This window comes from Salarias fasciatus, chromosome 8 (assembly GCF_902148845.1).
Source record: "Salarias fasciatus chromosome 8, fSalaFa1.1, whole genome shotgun sequence".
NCBI lineage: Eukaryota > Metazoa > Chordata > Actinopteri > Blenniiformes > Blenniidae > Salarias > Salarias fasciatus.
Window position 1 is genome coordinate 12078061 of NC_043752.1, and position 25223 is coordinate 12103283.

The following is a 25223-nucleotide window of genomic DNA, read 5'->3' on the forward strand; positions in this document are numbered from 1 at the left end:
GGTCCCGTCGACTCCTGCTCGGACCGGGTGTGAGGTCTTACGAGGTCTTTTGTCGGCCTTCGGAGACCAACTGTGTGGTCTCGGATTGACATTGCGATGTGTGGTCCGCCAGTAGAAATGTGGTGTGAAGTGTATGAGCGTCAGAGTGTGTGTGTGTGTGTGTGTGTGTGTGTGTGTGTGTGCAGTGTGAGGTCCTTCACTTTAACAGCTCCGTGTTTTCCTTCCATGTTACTGGTGAGGGGACCTGGCCTTTAAAGTTCAGACCCTGATTGATGTGGTCTGGTTTTAATGAAACACAGTGGGTAGATTGGACATGCTCATTTATGAGTAGGATTGGGCGGAGGTGGGAGGGGTGGGGGGGTCGGGGGGGGGGGGGGGGGGGGGGGGGGGTCTTTGCTACAGCTGCATTCTGACTTTCTCCGTTACAAGTGTGACTGGCCTTTTGTGACATAATAAATAAGGGACCCCTGGAGGACGGACCCAAGGCTGAGGTCTGAGTCATGCTACTGGGGGGTGAAACAAGGTTGGTCCGACTCTTGACAAGAGCAGAGCAGCTCCTCGGGAATGCACAGTCATCTGCGCCGTCAAAAGGAAAACACGGATTGTCGTAGCATCTCGTGAAAACTTCTCATGAGTCAAGAGCATATTTGAAATTGCTGAACACTGATAGAATTTCCTGTGGTTTCGTCAAGCCCTTGATCCAGTTAAAGTCACCTAACATTGATGATTTTATTATTGGAGATTGTTTCCATCATCGGCTCGTCAGTGTGCTTGTTGTACTTTCCGCACATGCAGGAGCACGTCTCACTTGGATGCCGAGGCCTTCACAGCAGCTCGGTTTAACTTCCCTCAGCATGTTGAGATGAAGAAGTGGATAAACTTAGGGAAGATGGAGATACAATATTACCTGCAAATATTGGAAAATTAACAGTTTATGTTAATTATGTCTCTTCACAGCTCCATTCCCATCTGGCTCCATCGCCAGCAGTACCTGTCTACCTATTACTGTGAAATACTGCGTGTGGGTGACAGCTGACGTTTGAGAGTCTGCGCTTTTCATTTTCGGTTTCAGCATCATTAGCAGACGTGTCATCGTTTTGTGTTCTCTGATTTGTTTTTCTAGACTGTGATTCACTCGTGAGTCATTTTTGCATGAGAATGTCAAATCAAGATCGGATAGCTTTAAATGATTATGTATTTTCTGATCACTTTCTATTAAATTTTTTAGTCATAACTGGGGAAATGCTTCTATGTCTCAGGCCTGCTGCTTTATATCGGTTACAGAAAACACGTGTTAGCCTGTAAATGAAGTCAACTTTGGGAAATGCAGCCTTTTTCTCCACCTATGCATGCTCTTAAATTAAAATTTCATTATGTGTATCCATGCACTGCACACTTTAAATAGAACCTTTCAAGTGTAAAGTGAGACAAGAGTTATATGAAACACCGAGCTGGAAACTTCCCAGCAGCCCCCTGCAGCACGGTGGTCTCAGGTGGCCCGACACTTTACTATCTATTTAGTGGACCATTGCCATTTATGTCGATTCAAGTCAGATAACCAAACAAACTGTGACCATTAAGGGATTTCTGAGCCAAGGCGGCCCATATACAAGCCTGAAACAGGAGCTGTTTTGTAGCTTTATCAAAGTCTATGAGTGCTGGCAGGGTCTTGGGAAAATGCGATAATAAAAGATAATGGCTGTGTTATTGTTATTGGTAATCATAGTAAATGGGCTCTAGGGGTAGGAGTGGAGAAAAGTGTGTGGCAGGGAGGAAGAGTTTTAGGGAGTGTTAAAGGGAAAATAGACGGGTCGTCACTACTTATTAAGCCTGCTAAAAAAAAATGGTGACACGTGTTTTGCATGAAACCTTCAGCGTCACTGCAGTGGAAATCAGAAATTTCACCTTCTGAGACTTCAACGTTTTTCTCAGCCAATAAACCGTCATGTAAGCAGACCTCATTTCACAGCTGATGCTGGGTGAATGTAGATTAATTTAGTGTTGTCAGAATTTGAACTATATTTCCCATCTACCGATATTAATCACTTGGTCTAAATCGCTGGTGGCCATTTTTGTTTGCTCATTTCCTGCGCCTGAAGTGAACACAGGAGACATCTAGTAGAGTCTAAGAATCAATACCGCGGCTATAAAGGGACGCCGGTTCGGTCCCAGCGTAGGGCCAGCAAATAAGTCTTTATTTCCATATCCTCTCATAGTGACAGAAAGGCAGTTCCAGCCGCTCGCCAAAACCCCCGAGTACAATAGAGAGGCAGCCATGCATATCGGCCAGGCACTTTTTATTTCCCAAAACAGTTCCCCCGCACTACTGCTGGAGGGGAAACCTAATACATAAGTGCTTAAACATCAACGCGTAGCGTCGAATTCGGCACTCCAATCAAATCCACTGCATAAACAAAAATTGGAAAATGGAAAGACTGCAGTCGGTAGCGCACACTCCAGAGTGTTTGATTGTAACGCGTGCGATTGTGCGGCGCGAGCCGGAGGGTTTAAGTCCTCCCCGATCCCCGCAGGCCTTCTGCTCCGCCTGGTGCCACCCTGTCTTCGGGGATAACTCCGAGCTGACAGCACTCTGAGGATGACGTCTTAACTTTGATGTCAGTGGGGAGAAACTTGCTCTTCCCGCAATCTCACACACACACACACACACACACACACACACACACACACACACACACACACACACACAGACTCGCCGAGTGGCAGCAGCTCATGTCTGCGGGTCTGATTTTCTCCTTGATATTCATGCTCACACATATACATGAGCAAACACACATTGTAATACTTAGCACTGTGCTGAGTTTGGCGCGTCGGGGAGGAGTGGAATTGGGGGTTACCAAGTGCTAATCCTTATGAACTGCGCACAAAGGGAATTAGAGGGGGGAAAAAAAAAAAAAGAACAGAGAGAAATCACCAAAGTCTTGGTGGAAAAAGAAGGGCAATGCTCAAGGGGCCCAGGCGTGAAGTGGTTTTGGACAGTGTGCCACTTGCCTCATTTGGTTCTAATTTGATTTAATATTCCCCGCTTTTCTCCCTCGTTCTCTCGTTAGATTTTTCTCCTTTCTTCTACGGCTCAGGGATGTCAGTTCAAACAAAAAGAGCAAACGAGGAGGTTATGAATGGCTGTAATTTCTCTCCATCACAGCATGTTAAAGATCTGTTAAAGAGCGCTGCAGAACGGGACCGAGCCCCGCTTCTGTTGGAACATCTGACACATGTTCACTAATTGTGCAAAAACCCAAAAGAAACTAGTTATGGCTGGAATAAAATACAGAACTAGTAAAATATCTTTTCTTTTCAAACTGTTCCAGTGAAAATGCCATTTGGCGTTGAAAATAAGACTGAATACATACTTATTTTTAGTGGGTTTTTGTTTAGTTTTTTTTTTTTTTTTTTTTTTACTTTGTGTCTTGATGAAGGCCACAAACAAAGATTCTGAAGCTCCAGAACAAAAGGGAGGACTATGCGGTAAGAAAGTTTCCTCAAATGTTCCCAATGCCTCCAGCGACGTCGCCTTTATTTTGAGATTTTCGTTTGTATCTGCTAACTACTGAGGGTTTGTGAAACATTTTCCTCGGAACCAAACCATTTAGCCACGCTGGTTTAAGTGTCCTGCTAAGTTTGTGCCTCGACCGCTTCTTGGCCCGCATTATTAATTTGCTGCGGCTGAATTGTTGGCGAGATGAGAGACGACAGATTCCAGTCCACATGACGGAGCAGAGGTTCCTGCTGACCTCCTTGAATCCTGGAATATCCTCATTTTTCTTTTCTTCATTCATGCCGAAACACACTCATATACTACTACTCTAATCTTAACCGTAACTAAAACATAGGTTTCAGTCAGAGGAGGGAGTCGGCCCTGAAGTCGGGTTATATCAGTGAGGACTGAGAAAGGTAAGAGGAGACGGAGGGGGAGAGTTTGACGGATTGAGATGAAAAGACAGATTGAAAAGTTGATGGAAAAGAGCGAGCGGGAGATTGTCCCCAGGGCCTCTGAAAACTGGATTGAAGCTGTGGAAGCACAGAGGAGAGGGAGAAGTTATGCAACAGGAGAGGGGGAAAAAAAAAAAAAAATCTGGTTAATGTGGCGTATCTGTGTGTGGCTGTCGCCGTTTCAGAGACAGACAGCCGGTGGGTCGGAGGGTTAGAGGGACGCCACGCATCTCTAGTAACCCGATAAAAGGCGACCCTCGCTGGATGAACTACGACCCCCCGCCTGGTGCGCGGACGCATTCACCGTCGCGTTCATATGGAACCGAGCAAGACGTTTAAGCCTAACTGGGAAAATGGTTTGCAGATTGAGAAAGCGGAGTCCAGACACGCATGCACGCCCACAGCGCGCGCCGCAGCACAGCGGCATGAAACGCTGCAGTCGGCGAGTGATCGAGTACTCATCCATCATGATCAGATGTTTTCATGTTCCTTTCATGCTTTTTTCCTTTTTGTTTGTTTGTTTTACCTCTCACTCGGCTGAAGGACAGCACGGTTGCCACCTCTCTTTTCTGCATCAATTATTCTGTCAAAAATGTAAAAAAAATAAAGTGTCTTGTGGGGAAACTGTTGTGCTGAAGGGACATTTTTTGGTTGAAACCATGATTTGAACATTCCTTTTTTCTCTGTAGGGAAAAAAATATTGTTGAAACTGTTTTGCTCGTGATAATAACCTGAAACTCAGCAGAATCGCTCAGCAAGCTGTTACAAAAGCATCGCCTGGAAAAGGAAAAACACCAGAGGGGAATGTTTTTTATAACAATACTCATATATGAAGACATGAATATCTGCACGTATATCCATCCAGGGCCTCCATCTTGTCTCTGATGTTGCTGTTATGCACAATTAGTTTGTCTTCCTGATTATTTTCACATCAGTGGTCAACAGTACTGTTGTTTCATTACAAAAATGTCCGTGTTTTAAAGTCAGAATTTCACACCCATCCCTGCGTTTTAATAACGGAAAGCTCCAGAATATGTCAGGCCTGTGGCCGAAGATCTTTGATATTTTCACAAAGTGTCTAGACTCTGGTTAATGTTCCCATCACTCCCTTTTTACTCATATCATGCAGCCATTATTCAATAAAGCCATTTTCTCAATGAGCCACAGGGATGTCAGAGTTTGCCATGCTTTCCACTCTGTATCGTGTGTGTGTGTGTGTGTGTGTGTCCGCATGCTGTTATCATTTTTCACAAAACATCCATCACAGTAAGTGGAGTCGTCTCTCCACCCATCCAGCCACCTCCCTCAAATCCAGCCGCAGATAAATAGCCGTGGGACTTTAAACATGGCGCCCGGCCGTCGTGTGACTGAGAGAATGAGCCAACTGGTGGCTCCGGCGGCCAGGGGTCGTCCCCACCTCTCTCCCTCTCCCTGGCTGAGTGGGTGGCATATGGTGGCCCAGGCAGGGACCCCATTGGTGCGACACACACACACACACACACACACACACTGAGAGACACACAGAAGGCATGGAGCCACCCAGGCTGGACCCACGATCGCCGTGGGAGACATGGTGTCACCAAGCCTCTGACAGAGGAGGGGCTCCGCGTATGTGTGTGTGTGTGTGTGTGTGTGTGTGTGTGTATGTGTGTGTGTGGGTGATCCCACCTTGGAGGCGCCCCCCCTCCTGAGAACGTCGCCCGCTGCCCGCCGCCACATCCCCATGGTGACTCCACTGTTGTCTCTGCTCATCAAAATTAGAGAGATTTACCTCTGCATGCACACACAACACATGCACACACACAGAGCCAACAGGTGGCAGGCCTTGCTCAGCACAGCAGGCCCACTTCAAAGGTTAAACATACAGCGGACCGCCCACTCTTTCTCTGCTGCTCTCCCCCGGGGGAGACCGGGGGGGGAAAGTGAGAGAAAGAGGACAAGATAAAAGAGATAGAGAAAATGATATCATAGGGTAAAATGAGCGCGTTCATCAGCGATCACGCTCTCTGATATCATATATACCTGTTGACAACAACAACTCCATAAACGGGCTCGCGTCTCGCACTTAAACCCGAGTCGGAAATCACGACGGAGATGCTAATCCAGAGCTGTTCTTGATAGATATCTACAAACAAAACACAAAAAAATAAATAAAATGCATAAAAACTTTATTCTCGACAAAGGTAGTGTTGTTACACATTCCTTGTTTTCTTTTTCTTGGAGAAAGAACGAAAGAAAAAGAAAGGGATGTGGATTGCTCAGTACATACTGTATATCATGAATGGAACATGCGTGTGTGTGTGTGTGTGTCATTTAAAAATGAAGTAAAATCTCAGTCTTTGATGTAAAAGTGTGTCATGTAACACTTGAAAGTCTAATACCTTCCCTTCTCAGTCAACAAGCCAGTCACTCCCCTTCTGGTCATCGAGACGCGATGAAACTGATCACAGTCACGCTTGTTTGCCTCTTTAATCTCACGCACAAGAAAAGATCAAGTGAAAGTAGCCTGACTCACCCACAACAGCGAGCATCACAACAGTGATAGAGAGAGAGGAACGGCTTCAGCTTATCAAGCGGGAGGAAGTTGAGTCACTCCTGGGTCAGCAGAAATTTATCACTCAGCAGTGGAAAATATTATGTAGATGCCTTTAATTTGGTGTAAACAACACAAAACTACTGCTTTATCCTGTCTGGTATCACTTTTACTGTCTGCTGCCTGCGGTTCGGCAGCCTCGGTAATGTTTCCTCAACACTTACGAGCCTGTTTGTTATCGTTTGAAAAACCGCAGTCTGTAGTAATAATCTCATCAAGACCGTTACTTTCATGCTGCTTAAACGCACGTCTGATGGCGTCTCTATTCCGCGTTCAGGTTTGTGTTTGTGGTAAGAAATTAACGTGGGAGGACACCGTCCAACATTGAAACGTTTATGTGCGCCTCATTCATTACTTAGTAAAATCCAATCCAGGAAATATGACCCATAGGAGCCTTAGGAGTCACTGGAATGGTACTGTTGGCTATGAAATAATGTGAACCCTCTTAACAAGGCTGCACAGACGCTGCATGTTTTATTATGTGGATGCCAGTTTAATGCGTCTTCATTTGTTGTGTTGCCATGCCGTCAAGCTGCAGGTCACAGCGTCGCCGTGGCCTCATGTTGCCTATAAGCTGATAAGAGTCAAGGCAACTCAAGCAATACTGACCCCCCCCCCCCCCCTCCTGATTCTTCTCTCTCGCCCGCTCCTCTGTTTCTCTCACCCTCGCTCTCTCTTTCACCCTCTCTCCCTCTGTGCATCCAGCAGCCTGGCTGCTTCCAGCCTGTCTGGTGCCAAGACTCAGATTTCAGAATTTCCTTCTACAAGCCACATTTAGAGCAGCCAGCGTACTCTGTGCATGTGCGTCTGTGCGCGCACGTGTGCGTGTGTGTGTATGTGTATGTGTGTGTGGTAACTGAGGGAGTTTGCGCGACTTTCTCCTCTTACTGGAGAAATCTGTGCGCCCCAGTGCCTCGCTCCGTCTCCGTCTGGGGCCGCTCTCCGTCTCCCTCTGTCCTTTTTCTTCCACTGCAGACCATCACTGTCAGACAAGGAGAATCGTTATTTACTCCCATGTTTAGGGGAATATGATGGAGCACAGTTGAGGTGGTGCAGCGTTGTTTGAGATTTGGTTTAAAGTGAGATGAGAAGTTTTTTTTTTTTTTTTTTTTTTTTTTTTTTTAATCATTTGCACTGCTGCATGCCGTCTTCGCCGCTGTTTTACCGTAACTGTGTTGTTTACTTCTCGCTATCAAAAGATCTTCCTTTGTGCTGCCAATACTAATTTAGTCAGCAGTCCCTCTTATGTCCTTTTCTGGAAGTTACATGTTTGTGCTCACTGGCACATCAGCACAAACACACACACACACACACACACACACACACGTGCATGTGCAAACAGTAAATTCGTGTCATAGGATTTCATTCTTACATCGCAGCAGGTCTGCAGCGGCTCTCAGTATCCACTTCATCCACAAATAGCTCACTGAATGTCAAATACAGGAAGATAAACAATTTTTTCTTCATTTTTAAAATCACTGAATATTAGAGGAGGAATAAATGTGAGTTGATATATGTTTGCTGAAGAGTATATGTTTTGTGCTTCGCTTGCAGTTTGGAGATTTGCTGTCAAATTTCTCTGGAATTGTCCTTCTGCGCTGCCGCTGTTGCGCATACCTGTGGCTGCCTTTAAGGAAATCCCAGAAAATTTGCCATTTCTGCAGCCGACAATTATTTGCTTAAATCATAGGTTCCCCTTTTTAACTTTTAAACAAGATGAGAGTCTAGACAGTAAATACACGTCTAGACTGCCTGCATGTTTTTGTTTAGTATTTGTTTATATCTGACTCACTGACTTCTGTCCCAAGCAGTTTTTTTTTTTTTTTTTTTTTTTTTTTTTTTTTAGGAAAAAAGAAAAGGCTGATCTAATAACGATCTAATAAAGTGAGTATGTGTTTGAAATCAGGGGTGTTGATTGTCTGCGGGGCTAACGCAGCCTTGCTGCAGCCGGCTGGTCGTATTTGATGTGGGACTGATCAAGGGCCAAGCCAGGATTTTTGGTAGAGACTCTTGGTTTCCCAGAACAACTGCTTCCTGCTTCCCAAAACTGGTAAAACTGTAGGAAATTGTGCGCAGTTAGACTGTCTGTGTTGGTGGTGCGAGTTCACGCAAGTTCAGTTGTGGTTGTTTTGTTTGTTGGTACCACTTTTAGTTTCTCACATTCGTCGTTGGGGAGATGAATCTGTTGAAGCAAAGACGTCTCTCGAATGGCGATAACGGTATTGGAAAAGGTATAAGGCGTAAATAAGGCACTTTCTTTCTCAAACACTTGAGTTAAGTTTATTTTTGTTTTTTTAGAATGTGTCCCTCAGTCTTTCTTTCTGGGTCAGAGGTCATGTCATTGGGGATCGACTCCCAGTCTCACGTGGAGGATGCAGCATCTCTTTGAAATCACAGACAAACACACACGCCCTAATGTCGTCAGAGAGTGATGGGGCACCGTCCTGCCGACAGAAAAAAGTCGTCTGTTCCATCTCAGGCAAATAACAATAAGCCTAGGGCCGGATTCCAATGGGCTTTCTCTTTGAAATGGGATACCGGCACACGCATTACAAATATATCTCTTGTTTTATCTTCCGGGCCAGGCCCATGGAAAAATTATTCCAAATACCTGCCGCGCTTTATCTGGAACCCTGGAATAGGTTAGGCCCGGCCGGGAACACGAGGATGTCTAAAATAAGGCCTCTATTACGGGATGGAGTGGAGATGGATGGGACGGAGCGGGAAGGGACGGGGATCGGGGGTATTTTAGGTGTATCAGCCCCGTGAAAAAGGGCCTTGTTGCGGGGGCTTGGAGCTGCTTTAAAGTCTACAATGTGGGCCGCCGTCAGCTGTTGCCCAAACTGCATGTGTTGGGGGAGGGTCCGGCGTGTGCATATGCATGCTCATGTGGGCTCACACGTCCACTGCCGAGTACGAGTATAAATAACATTTTTCCTACAGATGTTCTCACCTTGACAAATCTGTTCTTGGCCCGGGTGATACTTCTTGGCATGCGGCACGATGGCCTAAACTAACGCCTTTATTTACTTTCCCCTACCTGGGCCCACTCCTGTTCAAACCGTGGTTTTTTTTTGGTGTTCTTTTTTTTTAGAACCGCTTTTATGTCTTTGCTATCTCACTCATGATGTTTTTTTCAGTGTGACTTACAATAACTGAACAAGGCGCATGGGGTGAGAAACAACACGCTAGGGACGGAAATTAGGACATATTTTAGGAAGAAAATGAAAAAAAAAAAGGTTCCTTTTAATTATGGTGTTGGAATAAAAGACAAAGTTTCATCACGAGGTGATTCATTGTTTTCGGAGTTGGTTTCCATTAATACCTTTTAGTTTGAATGAATAATTACAGGTGGTTCATCATTTCCTGGGATTAATTTATTACAACAGCTTGAATTGATAAATACGAGATAAATTGACTCGACGAAAGAAAAACCGGGACGAGAGAATGCCGGAGAAATGAAAGACGAGGCATTAAATGGTAGTAGCTAGAGGCCAGCACTCAGAGGAAAGAGGGGAGGAGATGATTAGATGAGTAACAAGTTCATGAGATAACAGGAGAGGTGGGACAAACAGAACAGAAGCAATAGCTGCTGAAACTCTCTCTCTCTCTCTCTCTCTCTCTCTCGCTCGCTCGCCCGCCCGCTCTCTGACATGGAGACTATCACCACCAGCCTGAAGTGTCCCGCTGACATTTCCTTCAGCAGCTGAGTGTGTGTGAGCTCCACGTACCAGACTCCCCCCCTTCAAGCACACGGTCGTCCGCATAGTTCCCATGGCGGAGCGGACAGTCGCAGCATAAACATCATACCGGCGGCGCCAAGAAACCGGTGGCCGCGAGATGAGCGACGCTGTTGGGAGAAATGAAAGAATACGCAAAATGTTACAGGGCGACGCTGGCAGGCGAGCGGCGGACCGGGCCGGGTGACTCACATGGCACCTGTGGCTGAGAGCTAAATGCCAGCATCATGCCCATCTGGCAGATCAATGTAATTTATCGCCATGCCGCAGATCATTGGTGTATTGGGCCCGTCTCCCAGAGGGTTCAGGTTTTTAATCGTGTTTTGGGTTCGTCATTTCACTTTAGTATTTGTTTTTTTTTTTTCTGGTTATTCTGCAAAAACTCCAGCCAGGTAAAAGCCTCGGATTGGTTCTTCAGCTTTCTGCATTTCTTAACCCGTGGAGGAGGATATGGTCTGGTTCAGTCTGATCGCGATCCCACAGTGTTGACAGTCACTGCCATACATACTGTTAGATCAACACCAGACACTGAGTTTGTTTCAGCGACTGATCTGTGAAGCTGATACGTTGCACAATGTAAGTCATGTAAGCACCTGATGCCAGGGATTTCATGAGTCGGTTTTCTTAGCCAACATCTGAACTTGTTTACAAAAGGAGCTTGTACAATGAAATCTCAGATCCTCCCTCGGCCTTCAGTGGATTTCAACTTCTTTTATTTCTGGATGAAAAATGGCAAGCTGTTCGCCAATTTTTTTTATTTCATGTTGTTGTCTTTCCAGCATGGAAAACGTAGCATTTGATCATTAGTGATTAATTCAGTTGGACAGATGGGTAAACTTTAAAAAAAAAAAAGTACAGCAGTGGTTTTATTGTAGTCACTTAATTCTTGTTAGCATTCGGTCATGAGTTCAGGAACATTGATAAGTGATCACAAAATGTCACGTTGAGCTCAGCACCTTTATTTCTTTCTCGTCTTTCCTTCAGTGCCGCAAAGTACTGCAGCAGATGACTTATATTCCACTCGTTTCTCCCGCGTATCAGTCACATCTCCTGCCCGCCCGTCTCCCCTCCAGGGCCGACACTGCCAAGATGACGCAGCCCATGAGGGGGGACCAGGCCCACCAGCCGGCCTCGGCTCGCAAGTCCGCCAGCCTGTCCTCGCCAAGCGCGGCCCGCCGCCTCTACCGCAATTTGTCTGGAAAGTTCCGCGTGGGCACCAACCCCCCGACCCTGGAAGACAGCGTGGTGTCGGGACGGGGAGGAGAGAAGGAGCGGCTGCGCAAAACCACCATAGTAAGTCACGGGGAGAAAGAGAGGGAAAAAATAATAAGCCCCAGAAACATTGTCGTCTAAAAATAGTCCAAGAAAACACATTGACTTGAGTGGTCAGAGGAGCTGTGGTGGTCACATCATACCCCCACCTTTCCAAGGCCGGTACCACAACCCAGAAAGCATATAGAGGAAAACATTGTGTGTGTTTAGGCTGCGTGTTTGCATCGTGCCAAATTTCATTCATTTGAGCAGAAAGGCCTCGAACCGTCTGGAGATTTAACTCTAATCTAATTTGGTTTTTGCAGTTTCAGAGTAATGAGGCGTTATTCGAGGCGGTGGAGCATCAGGAGCTGGACCTGGTACAGCTGCTTCTGTCGCAGTACAGTCTGGAGGAGCTGGACCTCAACACCCCCAACAGCGAGGGCCTCTTGCCCCTCGATATCGCCATCATGACCAATAACGTGCCCATGGCGAAGCTTCTGCTGCGAGCCGGAGCCAAGGAGAGCCCTCACTGTGAGTCAAACAAATTACAGCAAATGTTGGAGCAATAAACCAAAACAAAAACAGAGGTGTTTGGAAAAAACTGGTAAGAATGATTATACAGCCTTTCTGTTTAGAGCTGCATGTAATCTAATTCCTACTTTGACAGTGTGTATCTGTAGATGCACACATTTTATCTGACTTCACAATCATAAGGTGTCATAAAAAGATGGTAAAACTGGAGTGAGAAATATTGTTTGACATTTGATTGTCTTCATTTTTCATATTAAAGTACAAAGAATACAGTATTGTAACTTGAGGTCGCTGGGTGCCGGAGCAAATTCTCGCTGATATTTACTGAACGACGCTCCGGAAAGGTCTCCTGTCCATCACAGGGCAAACAGAGAGGAATCCCCACACACACGGTCATGCTGACGGCAATTTAAAAACGCCAATTTACATCATCTGTGTGTCTCTGGGAGGAAACCGAAGCACCGAGAGGAAACCCGAACAAGCAAACCCAAACCAATAAGACTCCCAGGACTGCGATCAGCAGTCAGACAGACATTCAGCGGGAAGTAATTTGCCTGATCGTCAAGATAGCCGGAGTCTCTGAAATCAAGCAATCAAACTTCATTTGTAAAAAAAAAAAAAAAAAGAAACACTTTAATTTAGATCGATGCAATTCAAATTGCTCGATAGGCAGTTGACAGCGTGATAATCAGACGGAACACGAAAAGCAGTAAACTGAAAGGGAATTTTACAGTTCAGTGGATACAAAAAAAAAATCTCTTTTTAGAATTCAGATTAAAAAAATACAATGGGAAAGGAAGGCGAAACTGATCAAATAAAAGCCAGATGAAATAAGATTTAAGACACCTTAAAAAAATGGTTGAATCTCTCATCCTCTGTCAGTCGCAGCTGATCCACCGAACCACTCACTGACAGCTTACTAAATATTCTTTCTCCTTTTGTTTCAGTCTTTGACACGAGCGAGAAATCACACTCAGAACAGTTTGTTTTGGCTCCATGTGGCTCTCACTGCAAACCTGATCAGACTGATCCCCCATCTGCTTCCGTAATACAGCCATCCTCGCTATATCGACCGGCTCACACACCTCTTTGTGTTTTCCGCTGGCACCGAAACCCCATTAAAGCCAATGAAGCGGCGGCAATCATGATGCAACGTTAGTCATCTTCATAAGCACTTTTCATTGTCTGTGATCTGCCGCGCCGCGCTCCCCTCCTCTGTTAATGATTAGGACTCGCCATTTCGGCTCCTCGGCTGTTTGTGTTTGTGCGTCGGCGCACGCACATTTCAAAAGCCGAGCCAGACGCCTTATAAAGGTATCATGAAATTAAAAACACTTGAATGGAAAGTGGTGTTTACTGAAGTTTGCTCTTTGATTGTGCGCGCGCTCTTTTTCCTCCAGAACCCAAATAAGTCATGAGACACAGAGCGAATGAGCAGATAGTCAGTCATTGGAAAAGCTTCCAGCGTTTTCTAATCCAGTACATTTAACGTCACGGACTCCGCAGACGTTTTCTCTCACTTTAAAAGGAATTGATTTCTGCAGCTTGTTGATATTGCCGTGCTCGATTTTTTTTTTTTTTTTTTACAGTGTGTGGTCGCCGCTGAGTAATAAGCAGGCAAAAAAAAAACAATCAAACAATTTCTCACAAACTTCATTCTCGCATTATAAATCTTGCGGCGGCTTTTCAATAAGACAAAGCCACTTCAATGTGCTACTGAGAATCACCGCCTTGATGTGAAATAAGGACAAATCAGGACGTGCATACACACTGGTGACAGCATCTGGACCCGCTTCCCGGCCTGGAAACGTAAATCATCAGCATTGTTATTACTTCTATCCAAGCAAGAGGCCAAGTCCAAGGGTCTTCGGCAATAATTCTGTCCTCAATCCTAACCTCGCTGCTCATTCCTGACCTGCACATTATCTCTTTGTCAAGTGACGAACGGCCTTTAAAATCTTCACACAAGTGGCTGAAGAGAACAACAAAAGTGACACCCAGGAGAGACAGCGGGACTCAAAGAGGAGCTCGCCGCCGCTGAGGAGACACAGAGGGAGCCGCAGAATTAAACACCCAGATGGACATTTTGACACGGAGCTTTAAACTTACTGTCAACAGTGGAATCTAACGCTCAACAGTGGAATCTACAACGAACAAACACAGACCACACAGACTAAACACAGACACACACCAGTCCCAAACACTCCAAGAAATGACGAGCCACCAAAGAAGGAGTACAGTACGCTACTGTCCTTTGTGACCTCAGCGGCTTCACGGCGATTTTTCTATACTGATCATTTAAATATTCTGCCCGAATTTGTCAATTGGAACAATGAAATCCCTCCGATCCGCGTGCGACGCCAAACCGAGTCGAGGTTTGAATATTTTCACAGAGTGTTGCGTCTAATCTGCCGTAGTTTTAAACATCATTGTTCGTAGTGTTTGAGTAACACCCGGCTCCCCCCCCGCCTTTTTTTTTTTTTTTGAGGAAAACATTCTTCTGATGGCCGTTTGACTCTGTGACACGTTGTATAAATACACAAGTTATACACAATTTTCCACAAGTTTTTGCTGAAAAAAAATAGTTTTACAATGGCAGTTTAAAGCGGTGCCTATGCACGTTCCCACCATTCTGCGCTCCCTTACAACCGCATATGAAGAATTACCCCTCCCTCTCTCGCCCCTCTTACTTTCATTGCCCCATTTTCTGTGTCATTTTCTACATGATGTCATCCCTAAAAAGAGACTACTTAGTTACATTAAATGAAGTTTATGGAGGAATCTCCCACAGCATTTTGGCAAACAAAGACATTAAAAAGAGCGGCCTGCAGAAGTCATTTGCACCCTTTGCAGGCGATGGGGTGACTTCGCTGGAACACGTGGTGGAAGCAGAATCAGCTGAAGTTCAAAAGTGCTTGATTCGTTAAAATCAGCGTTTTCATTGAAGTAACGGTTTAATATGAGATTTTTCTTCATGTCCTCACCAGTTGTGAGTCTGGAGGGGCGAGCGGTGCATCTGGCCACCCTGGTGCAGGAGGCCGAGCAGCGGGTGTCGGAGCTCCAGGCCCAGGTCCGGAACGAGGGCCCGGGCGAGCGGGAGGGGTCGGACCGCGAGCGGCAGCTGAAGGCCTGGGAGTGGAGACTCCGGCTCTTCCGCCGAATGCAGACGGGCTTCGAGCACGCAAGTGAGCCTCCGGGACGGGTTTGGGCGTATTTCACTTTTAAAACGCGGCGTATTCCTGCCGTGCCACGCTCACCTCTCCTCTGCTGGCTTTCTGTCTGGGCTGAGTTCATAGCTTCCGCACTGGAAAGCCCAACACACAGCCATGTGTGTGTGCAAACATGACGTGCCTGTGTCCCTGCTTTAAATTTTCACGGATTTTCGTGACATGCTCAGTGGCGGAGTAGACAGCCGCCCCCCCCCCCCGGAGAGCAGACACTCCTCCTCTCCGCATTTTCAAAACAAAAAGTCTTTACCTGCCACATTACTCCACATGCTCATTTAATTTGATGGGTAAGCTGTGGAAGGAACAACATGTCAAGATGATGAGTTTACATTCACAGTCAATGACATGTTTGTTTCCAAGTAAAGCAGTAAAAGATACATTTTTAATGTCACTCCCGTGTCAGCTATATATATTTTTGTCAGCATTCAGACTCAGATTAATTTTCAGAGTTATTCCACACCACATATCTGTGAGATTAGAAACATTATCATAATATATTTACAAAATCGGCCTTCTTATGTTGCTTGCCTGTTCGCCTTTCTGCCATTTCTCTGCCTCTCAGACCCTCCAGAAGCTCCGAGCGTCGTCCGTCTGTCTGTCAGCAGCAGCTCCAGTCTGAAAGTTGAATTCCAGGAGCCTCTCTGTGTCAACTCTGCAGTGGTCACCAAGTACAAAGGTTTGCATCCAACCCAGCTCACGTACTTAGTGCTACAATATGCAGAGTGTTTTTGTTAGAGTTTTCCATACTTTTTTCTGATGGATTAGTTTCCAGAATGTCGATATTTGCCTGTGTTCGCAGTGAGCTGGAGCAGCGTGCCTTCATTCAGTCCTCTGCTGGGCGAGACGGTGGTGGACGACACCACTCAGCTGCAGTGCAACATCACCGGACTCACTTCTGTACGTTCCTCCAAAAAATCTCCGTCTCCACATCACTGACAGCCCGAGTTACTGGATCGGTATATGTTGACTCGTGAATCAGCATGAATCATATTGTAGATGTTCTTTTTTGTTCTCTTATTTATGTCTGTTCCATCATTTCCACACCAGGAGTCGTTCCACTTACCATAAATTTGTTTTATTTGAGGGGTGTTTGGATAAAACTTATGACTGTGCACGGTTTTTTCCTTTTGCACGACGGCACAACAAGCCATTTTCTCATGAACTTGGTCAAACTGTCGTATTTCCTTCCCACTACCAGATAAAACAGAAGCAATTATTCTTTATATGTTAGTTTATGGATGACAAAGCAACACAAAAAAACCCACTGAGCTGCAGCTTCTCCAGCTGCTGGTGCTGACCGATAAAACATTTAGAAGCCATTCTCCCACATGAAGGCCCCTCATATTATTTACACACAAGCTTGAAGCATTTGCTTTGGGCGACATTTGAAGGCATTTCCCAAGTGACTTTTCTTTATAAAACACATCAAACTCCACACACACAAGTTGCAGTCGCCATCAATCCCCGGCGTTCGCTGTGAAAGACTTATGGCCCCCGCTCCGAGCACAATTGGAAAACAAAGTTTTATTTGTTATTTGTTCAGAGTCTTGGCTCCTGACCATTCATATGCAACAGTTGCAAGACAGCCTCCAAAATGATAAAAAGAGCAGCTTGGTAGCCTACCTCCTGATTTATGTTTGGCATTTTTAAGCGGGCATGTAGACAAATGGACACTCTGCTAGTTGTTTGTTATTATGTGAGAGAACCCCCCCCCCCCCCCCCCCCCCCTCCCCTTTTAGGCCCCCACTACTTGCCCGAACTGACTCCTGGGGTCAAGGCGAGGCCAGTAAGTGTTGGCGGCTGGTTTGATTGATCTGGCTGAGAAAGGAGAGACAGCGGCTTGCTGTCTGCACGCCGGGCATGGAGACAGCCAGAGCTTCTGGATAAACTCTGCGCCCGGCACACAGACACAGATCCACCCAGCTCCAGAAGCACGCATACCTTCGCAAGGATGGCCGTTTAAAGTTACTCATAACCGACGTTTCTTGACTATGATGTCTCCTTTTTAGGGCACTCATTACTACGTTCAAGTGTCGGCCTACAACATGAAGGGCTGGGGGCCGGCGCAAGTCTCCACCCCGGCCTGCTCCGCACCCTCCAGTAAGTCTCCATTGTGTCTGCGTTGGTATGTGTGTCGAATTCATACACCGAGCTCCCAAATTGTCACAGTTTAATACAAAATGCCCCTCGAGGGGCTTCGTTGACGTCACGCAATTAACACCCCCGCGAAACAGTTTTCTCACAGGATGCTAAATGTGTGTCGAGGGAATGATGCAATTCTCAGAGCTGTCCCTCACAAGAAGCGGCTTTAGATGCCGCGTTATTTGGTTTTAAGTCGAATCTGGTCACGCCGACGTCATTCCGCCGTCACTTTGACATCACGAGGCGGACGACAGCTGGAGGCCGGGTCGGCTCCAGGACCCCCACCGTGGACGTCAGCGAGTGTGACCGCGGCCCCGGGACGGCGCTCCGGGCTGAAGAAGCCAAGCAATTAAGCGTGAAGTCGTGTGCAACAGCTGAGGTGTTGACCGGCGCTGCTCCGGCCCTCCATCCTCTGTCCTCCATCTATCTTCAGAAGCATTTTCCTTTTCTTGATGCGCTCTTCTTATGCTTCCATGTGTTTATGATTCATGAGATGACTTGAGCGATCGCTGCTCACGTGAAGCTTGTAAAGTCTCCGGAGTGTGTGCACACCTACCGTAAACCAGAGTCAACCTAGGTACGATCATAACGGGCATATTGGCAGACCCGTGGCACATCTGGGGAACACATGAACATGTTTATCCTAATCAGCACACCGCATTTTTTCAGTGTGTGTGTGTGTGTGTGTGTGTGTGTGTGTGTGTCTTCATTTTGAGAAACTAGGCTTTCCCTCGCTTTTTTTTTTTTTTTTTTAACGTCTGTCCCACCTCCTCCTCCCTCCTGTCCTCCCTCCTCCCCGCTCTCCAAGCTAATTTCGATGTTGCGTGTTTGTGTTTTCCATTTGGGCCTACCACTGGAAATATTTGCATGTCTGTGCCGTAGCGCGCGGCGCGGCCCCAACAGTGGGGGCCTTATGCCGGGCTGTGGACGCCCATTAAAGGGCCCGCTTGTCTTGTCGGGACAGGCACCTTTCCGGGAATAGAGCTCACCGTGTTTCAGCCCCACGCGCCCTCCGGGGGGCTCCTGGAGGAGGGGGGGCAGAGGGGGTGGTGTGGGGGTGAGATGGTGGGGGTGGGGGGGGGGCGCAGGCTATCGCTGACACATCCTCTGGTGCTAACACAGAAGGAAGAAGGTGCTGAAGGATCGTTTTCTGCACGACTCTTCATCTTTGTGTGTGTGTGGGGGGGGGAGCAAGGGGAGAAGTGATTGAGAAAGTGGAATGCAATCTTAAACAAATGGGAAACACATAGAAACTGCAGCGCGGTAATAATAAAGTATGTTAACTTCTCCTCTGGTCTGTCACATCGTGTTTTATTCTCGTGCCTGCACGGCTGTCCCGAGCCCAGATATGTGCAGATCAGCCGGCGGCGGCAGAGCTGCGCCGGTCCGGCCGTCAGACGGCAGCAGCTCTTTACACGCTGGCGTGTTTACTGTTTTCAGTAGTACACACACGTTAGACTTGTTTGCCGAGCTGGCTGCGCTCGCACCGCTGGACGCTTCAGGTAAAGAGCAAACCCAAGATATGAGAATATCTCTCCCGTACTATCCTAATACAGTAACGTCACATGAGCCAGGTATAATCGAGAAAATTACTATTTTTTTCACAAGTGAAATTGCCAACAGAGAGAGCATTATTAACCTGTATTTTGTTAGGTAAAGATTTTAGGAGCCTGCCGCTGAGGAGAGTGACTCTGAAAATATTTTTCATAAAAGTTGAAGCACAAGTCGGGGTTGTTTTCATCTTGCGAGTGGCCATGCTTCATCAGCCGAGTAGCTGAGCAATTTCAAACCCAAATGATGATTTATCAACAGCTCAACGGGAACTTAATAACTGGCAGTGTTGGTTGACTTGTGGAAAAAAAAAAAAAGAAATGTGCGGACTGATCCACACTCAAATAAAGATGATTAATGGTTGTAAGTCAAATGACGACTGCTGAGCCAGACAAAGCAGATGCTATCAAGTATCAGGCCGTGTCTGTAAATACAAGCCACACGTCTGTTATTTAGCAAAAAAAAAAAAAGACTATTTCTGAATTAGTGTGGAAAGGCCCACAGTTTTAAGCACCCTCGTAATGCTTTCAGGCTCAAGTATGATTTAGATAAAAATGTGTTCTGAAAGGCAGAAATAATCATTTTATAAGGTTACTTTTAAAAACAAGAGGACTGATGTTTGCAGAAATAAACAAACGTTTGTAGAAGTGATGAAAAAAGCGCAGCAGATAGACTGAAGATGAATACAACCAGGAAGTGAACAAGCAAATGAACAAGTTGCCCACAGGTGTGAATGTGAGAGTGTGTGACCGTCTGTCTGTGATGGACCGGCTTCACTGGATTCACTCGGCCTTCGGTTGGGATTGACTCCTGGATATTGCGACGATATGCTGGACAAGACGGTAAAAGATGGATGGATATGATCAACGTAAATGTCTGTTACTTCAAGACAATACAGTTGATGCTTCTTGACTCATCCATCCATCTTTTATACCACTTTATCCTGGTTCATCCTGCTTCAGTACGATACTCTCAGTACCTTCACTTGAGAGATCATTTATCGGCCCTGTGAGTCTCCATCAATGTAGCGCAAAGCGGTTTTTCAGATTTTTTCTTCTCTGACGTGTGTTTGCAGGTTGGAGGGACATCGACGGCCGCGCTCCACGCCAGAGAGGCCAGAAGGAGGCGCTAGACCAGCTGCTCGGGCAGATAAAAGAAGCTCACCGCCACTGTGTCTGCCATGGTATCAACAACTTTTTGATCGATTTGATGGGTGTGTTTACATAAAAGACCCCGCGGTAATACGAGAGCTTTAACAGTTTGCATGCTTGACCCCGAGCGAAACTCAAAACCCCGCCGCTGGAAGCGATAGTGACTTGCTGTACTTACACACCAGCACATGTTGTTTTAAACCCGGGATGAATTAACAACTTGAGCACTAAAGTATCAGCTGAAGTGCTTTAATGTGAGCACTTGACATTCACCCGAGCCCCCGTCATTTTCCCTTCTCCAGTCTCATTTCAAACAAACACATCTGCAGTTTGTTGCCGCCATTCTCGTTCGCGCCGCAGAAAGTATGCGGAGCGTAAATAAACGCGGCGGCGCGCCGCTCGCTCCGCAGGTGCAACGCATCTCGCCCAATTGCTGTGTTTCATCTCACCTTGACAGACACTTTACAATCTCAGGCACGACAAGTACTCCAGGGGCCATGCACACTAAGATGGCATGTCACCTCAAAAATAATACCCTCCCCTCTGTCTCAGCCCCCCCACCCCGAGCCCAAACCCCCCCACGTATGAGTCTTTCCATGACTCAGCCCTTCCTCGGCTGAATACCTCTCTCTCTCTCTGTGACAAAACGCAGATCAGCGTCTCTCACACTCAAGCTGTTTATATCCCCAAACACTGCTGGCTATAAGCTGGTCCCATAAGCGTCAAATCCTGTCCACGCCGACTCTTTTACGCGGCGGAAAACTGCGCGCAGCATTGAGCAAGTTGTCCGTCTTTCTCTCTCACGCCCACACGCCTAAACACACTCACCCACTTACTATTGTCTACTGTGGCCAGGCCTTATTTGCAATAAGGCCAGATGCAATATAATAGTCAGTATTGAGTGGCTCTCGGCGCTTCAGACGGCGACTGATTGAGCCGGAGAGTTCAAGCACGGTAGTCAAGGTGGCGTGTCCCGGGGTCATGTTTGTTATTCCTGTAAGAGACGAGTCTCGGGCTGGAGTCTGGAGAGGGCATAAATTAACACTGACTACTGCTGACTCCCCCTGAGTCACCCCCCCCCCCCCACAAGTCCCAGCGGTCGCCCCGCTCACTGTCCACTCACACACACACACACAACGATAGACAGACTCATACATAGAAACATATGTATACGAACAGACACAAATATTCAAGTGCATGCTCTCGCTTTTAACGCCAACTCTGTCTCACACGTCCATGTACGCAGACCCCCCCCCCCCCTCCCCAATCCCAGCCCAGCTTATAGCCCCCACCACCTTCTCCCTCTTGTCCAAACACTATTAATTAAACTGTGAAAGAGGCCTTGACTAACACAGGCACCCCAGCAGTCGGCCCGACTTGTCTGTCTTACTCAGTGTCAAACGGGGACCGAGGCCGGCCGGACTGGAGCTCCACGGAGCCGCGAGCGGGGAGAGGTCTGGGGAGGCGAGAGGGGTTGAAGGTTGCTGTTTTTTTTTCTCGTTCCTCCACCTCGCCTCGTCCACCTGAAGAGAAAATTAGCTCTTTTTGGGTCCTCAATGGGGGGGTTTATTGACTTTAAGTGGCCCAGGGCTGCAGTCAGATCACCTGGGAGGGGAGGGAATCTGCAAAAAAAAAAAAAGGGTTTTGGGACTCAGGGGTTTCTAATGAGTTGGGAGGTACGCTATCTCACCAACACACACACACATGCGCGCACGCACACACCTCCTTCTCTCGCCTCCAACCCCCTCCTGGCTCACTAAAAATAAACACGTCCCCACAGACTTAACTGACCTCCCTGTCAGTGAGTGGCAAAGGGTTAAGACACCTACAGACACACACACACACACACAAATTACTACAGCTCCTTGGCTCCATGCATGCGGCTGTAGCTCAAGGCATGCCATGCTCCAGCAGTTATAGTATGCAGGTAAACACACACACACACACATACATCTACACATAGTTAGTGCCCCTCTGGGACCCGAGAGCTAGTGGTTCCCTCAAGGCCCATAGTCTGCTGCTGGCAGCCAGCATGACTGTCAAATGGTGCCGCACCACTGGAGAGCATGAAATGTCAAAAAACATTCCAGTCCCGCCGTGTTGTTGGACGTGTCAGGCTTGTTGTCGGTTAGTGAGCGGCCTGTCAGCCGGAGGAGATATTTCTAGACTCGGTCTGGATAGAAGTATTCACTGGTTTGGCCGGAAAGTTAGCGCACCAATCAGAGATATAGGACAATATTTGACTTTGAACACCCCGATTTCAGACACCAGGTTGTTTTTAAATCTTTCTGATGCAGTGGCATTAACTGAGTCGTTTTTTTTTTTTTTTTTTGTGTGTGTGTGTGTGTGTTTTTGCCCATCTCTTTCACACAGAACAGTGCAAAGCTCCAGCACAGGGCAGGAAGCACTCGGTGTCTAAAAGCCTGCGACACCTCTTCCAAAACACCAGCAAATTTGTTAAAAGCCTAAAAAGGTGGGTGGCTTATCCTTGATGTCTGATGTGAAAAGAGGAGTAAACTTTAGTGTGAATGGAACCAAACTCCAAGGACCAACCTTTTAAAAATAGGTTGTTGAAAATGGAAACTTTTCTTGAACTTATTTTTAGATCAAAATGCTCGTTGTAAATAACTGAATTCCATCTTATATTCAAAGATGTGTCTAATTATTGGCATCGTACTTAAGCATATATTTCCAGTGTTTAAACAAGTTCACTCTAACACACGCTTTGTGTGTTACTCCCCAGAGGTCTGTACCTGACGTCCATCTTCTACAGAGATGACAATGTGTTGGTGACTCCAGAGGATCAGATTCCCATTGTGGAGATCGAAGATTCCTACCCCAGCTCACTCATGCAAGACTTTCTCTGGTTCACCAAGGTAGACAGATCAAAAGAGGGATTCGGATTAGAAAACTTGATTTTGCATTATTCATTCTTTTAAATATACTCGTTGCAACTGTTCCTCCAACAGGTGTCGTATCTATGGGAGGAGATTTCCTGGCTGCAGCAGTGTCTCAGCCCCTCTCAGTCATCATGTTCGTGCACTCTGCAGACACGCCTCAAGATGCTGCAGGCCATCTCCCATCTACAGGTAGTACGGTGACTTTATTAAGTGATAAACCATCCATTTGTTTGACTTTATTCATTATCCTTCCACTGATGTGACAATAATTCCAGTTTCTCTTTCCTTCCACCAGGGGATGTTGGGAACCCAGGACCTGGGTCAGGTGTATTTTGAGCCGATCAAAGACAAGCATGGCAACGCTCTGCTGGTGCTCCTCAAGGACATGAGCGCCTGTCCCAACCTGGACGGCGTCCGGTGGACACAGCTCTGTAAGCTGCAGCTCCAGCGCAAGTCCATCTCGTCCCCCGAGGAGCCCACCGCCCTGGACATGCTCCTGATCACACTGCATGTGAGTCGCACAGAACCGAGCAGGCAGTGGTCTGAAATCAGAGCAGTTTCAGACAACTGGTTGCTTTCCAGTGCGTTTCAACAGGAAAATGCTGGTTATAAGCTGCAAATCACATTGGATTCTGTTTTGAGAAGGATTTTCACGGCGGACTAAAGTACACTGAGATGATTATTTACTGCGATGGCTGCTTTTGAAAAATGTCATTCGCAGAAATTCCAACATGACTTGACAAACATGAGGCTCTGTGGTGAAAACAATAGAACGGTAAATTAAAAGGTGCTTCCAATTACAAGTGCTGCTTGTGCAGACAGTCTTTATTCAGACAAACATTAATCATGGTGGCTTGTCTCCATTCGTCACTGCGTTAGTGCGGAGACATTAATTAAAATGCCACATTCGTGGTTCCAGATTTCCGCTAATCAAACATGAATTTTAAACCAACTTCATTTATGCTGTATTTGTTTAGTTAAAATGTGATTTTCAGTTAGTAACAACCATCTAATCTTTAAACAGTAGATATTTAGTGTTATATAACTAATGCTGCGAGGCTGTTTTGTTTAGAAAATAACACAAACTGGAATTAAACCACAGGTTTTGTCTATAAAGCAAAGAGAACCCGATACTATTGTTGCAATGCGGTTTTGTTTCCAGTGTACATCGGTTTAGCTTTGTGGTTCTGAAACAATGGCAGAGACTCCCTTTGGCAAAAACCGCTGCTCCTTGAAATATGTGTTGACTGTCAGTGTTATGAACAAATTTTATGATGAAAGACATAAAAATGTGCTGATGGGCTATTTTTCAGCACCGACTGCTACTTTAGCTCTGCTGGAGCAACTTTAGACTGAGAAGTCTGACAACAGAAAGAAGACAGTGCTAATTCAGTGAGTTAGGATGTCTGTCTGTCCACGCCGTCCTCTCACTCGGCTTCTCGTCCTCCTGCTTCCAGGAGAAGCTGGCGTATCACAGACGCAGCAGGAAGGTTTTGTCCCCAGGCTTGTACCTGGGCTACCTGAAGCTGTGCACATCGGTGGAGCAGATCAGAGCGTTGGTACCGCAGAAACTCCCCAACGTCCTCTGCCACTCCAAAATCCGGGACAACAGTAACGTTTCCAGGTGGGCGCTTCTGCGTCTGTTGTTATCGTTGGATGGACCAGATGGTTTTCAGAAGACGGGCTCCTGATGAAAGTGTGAAATGTCTCATTTGTGGTGTTTTAGAGAAGAGTGGCAGTGGCTGCAGGCCCTCAGCTCCTTGGACGAGTCGTTCGAAATGGACCATGACGTGCAGAGCGCGCCGCACCGCCTCCTCCAGGACCTGCGCGCCGCCATCAAGGACCTGATCACGCACATCAACGTCCCCGGCAATCAGGTCAGGGCAAGGCCGGACTGAAGCTGGCTGCCACCCGATACCGCCTCGGTCGGCCCGATGGGTCTCTTAGGGTGCGTGAACTCGTGTTTCGTACAACACGGCCGATATCATGAAACCAGCAGAAGCATCGGGCCAAGCTCCAGCCGAGCGGCAGACACAGCACCGAGCTCCTCCAGCGATTCCGTTGGAAATCGAGCCAGTTCTGGTTAGACCACTAATTCCCCATGATTTCTTGAAAAGGACATGGTTGGAATTCCAGCGCCGCGGTATTCATTGTCCATTTGACTTTTACCACCCGCCGTTTCC

General features: G+C 46.8%; 1 protein-coding gene across 1 annotated transcript in view; it reads left to right on the forward strand.

The window, feature by feature from the left end:
• Positions 1 to 25223, forward strand: part of ankfn1b (ankyrin repeat and fibronectin type III domain containing 1b) — a 126549-nt gene that overhangs the window by 95564 nt on the left and 5762 nt on the right. The window contains exons 7-19 of the mRNA XM_030098889.1: positions 11358 to 11577; positions 11862 to 12069; positions 15057 to 15254; positions 15859 to 15972; positions 16096 to 16193; positions 17306 to 17396; positions 20065 to 20172; positions 22514 to 22613; positions 22884 to 23016; positions 23110 to 23229; positions 23336 to 23551; positions 24498 to 24664; positions 24767 to 24917. Coding sequence (XP_029954749.1) covers positions 11358 to 11577; positions 11862 to 12069; positions 15057 to 15254; positions 15859 to 15972; positions 16096 to 16193; positions 17306 to 17396; positions 20065 to 20172; positions 22514 to 22613; positions 22884 to 23016; positions 23110 to 23229; positions 23336 to 23551; positions 24498 to 24664; positions 24767 to 24917 — 1924 coding nt within the window. The remainder of the gene's footprint in view (positions 1 to 11357; positions 11578 to 11861; positions 12070 to 15056; positions 15255 to 15858; positions 15973 to 16095; positions 16194 to 17305; positions 17397 to 20064; positions 20173 to 22513; positions 22614 to 22883; positions 23017 to 23109; positions 23230 to 23335; positions 23552 to 24497; positions 24665 to 24766; positions 24918 to 25223) is intronic.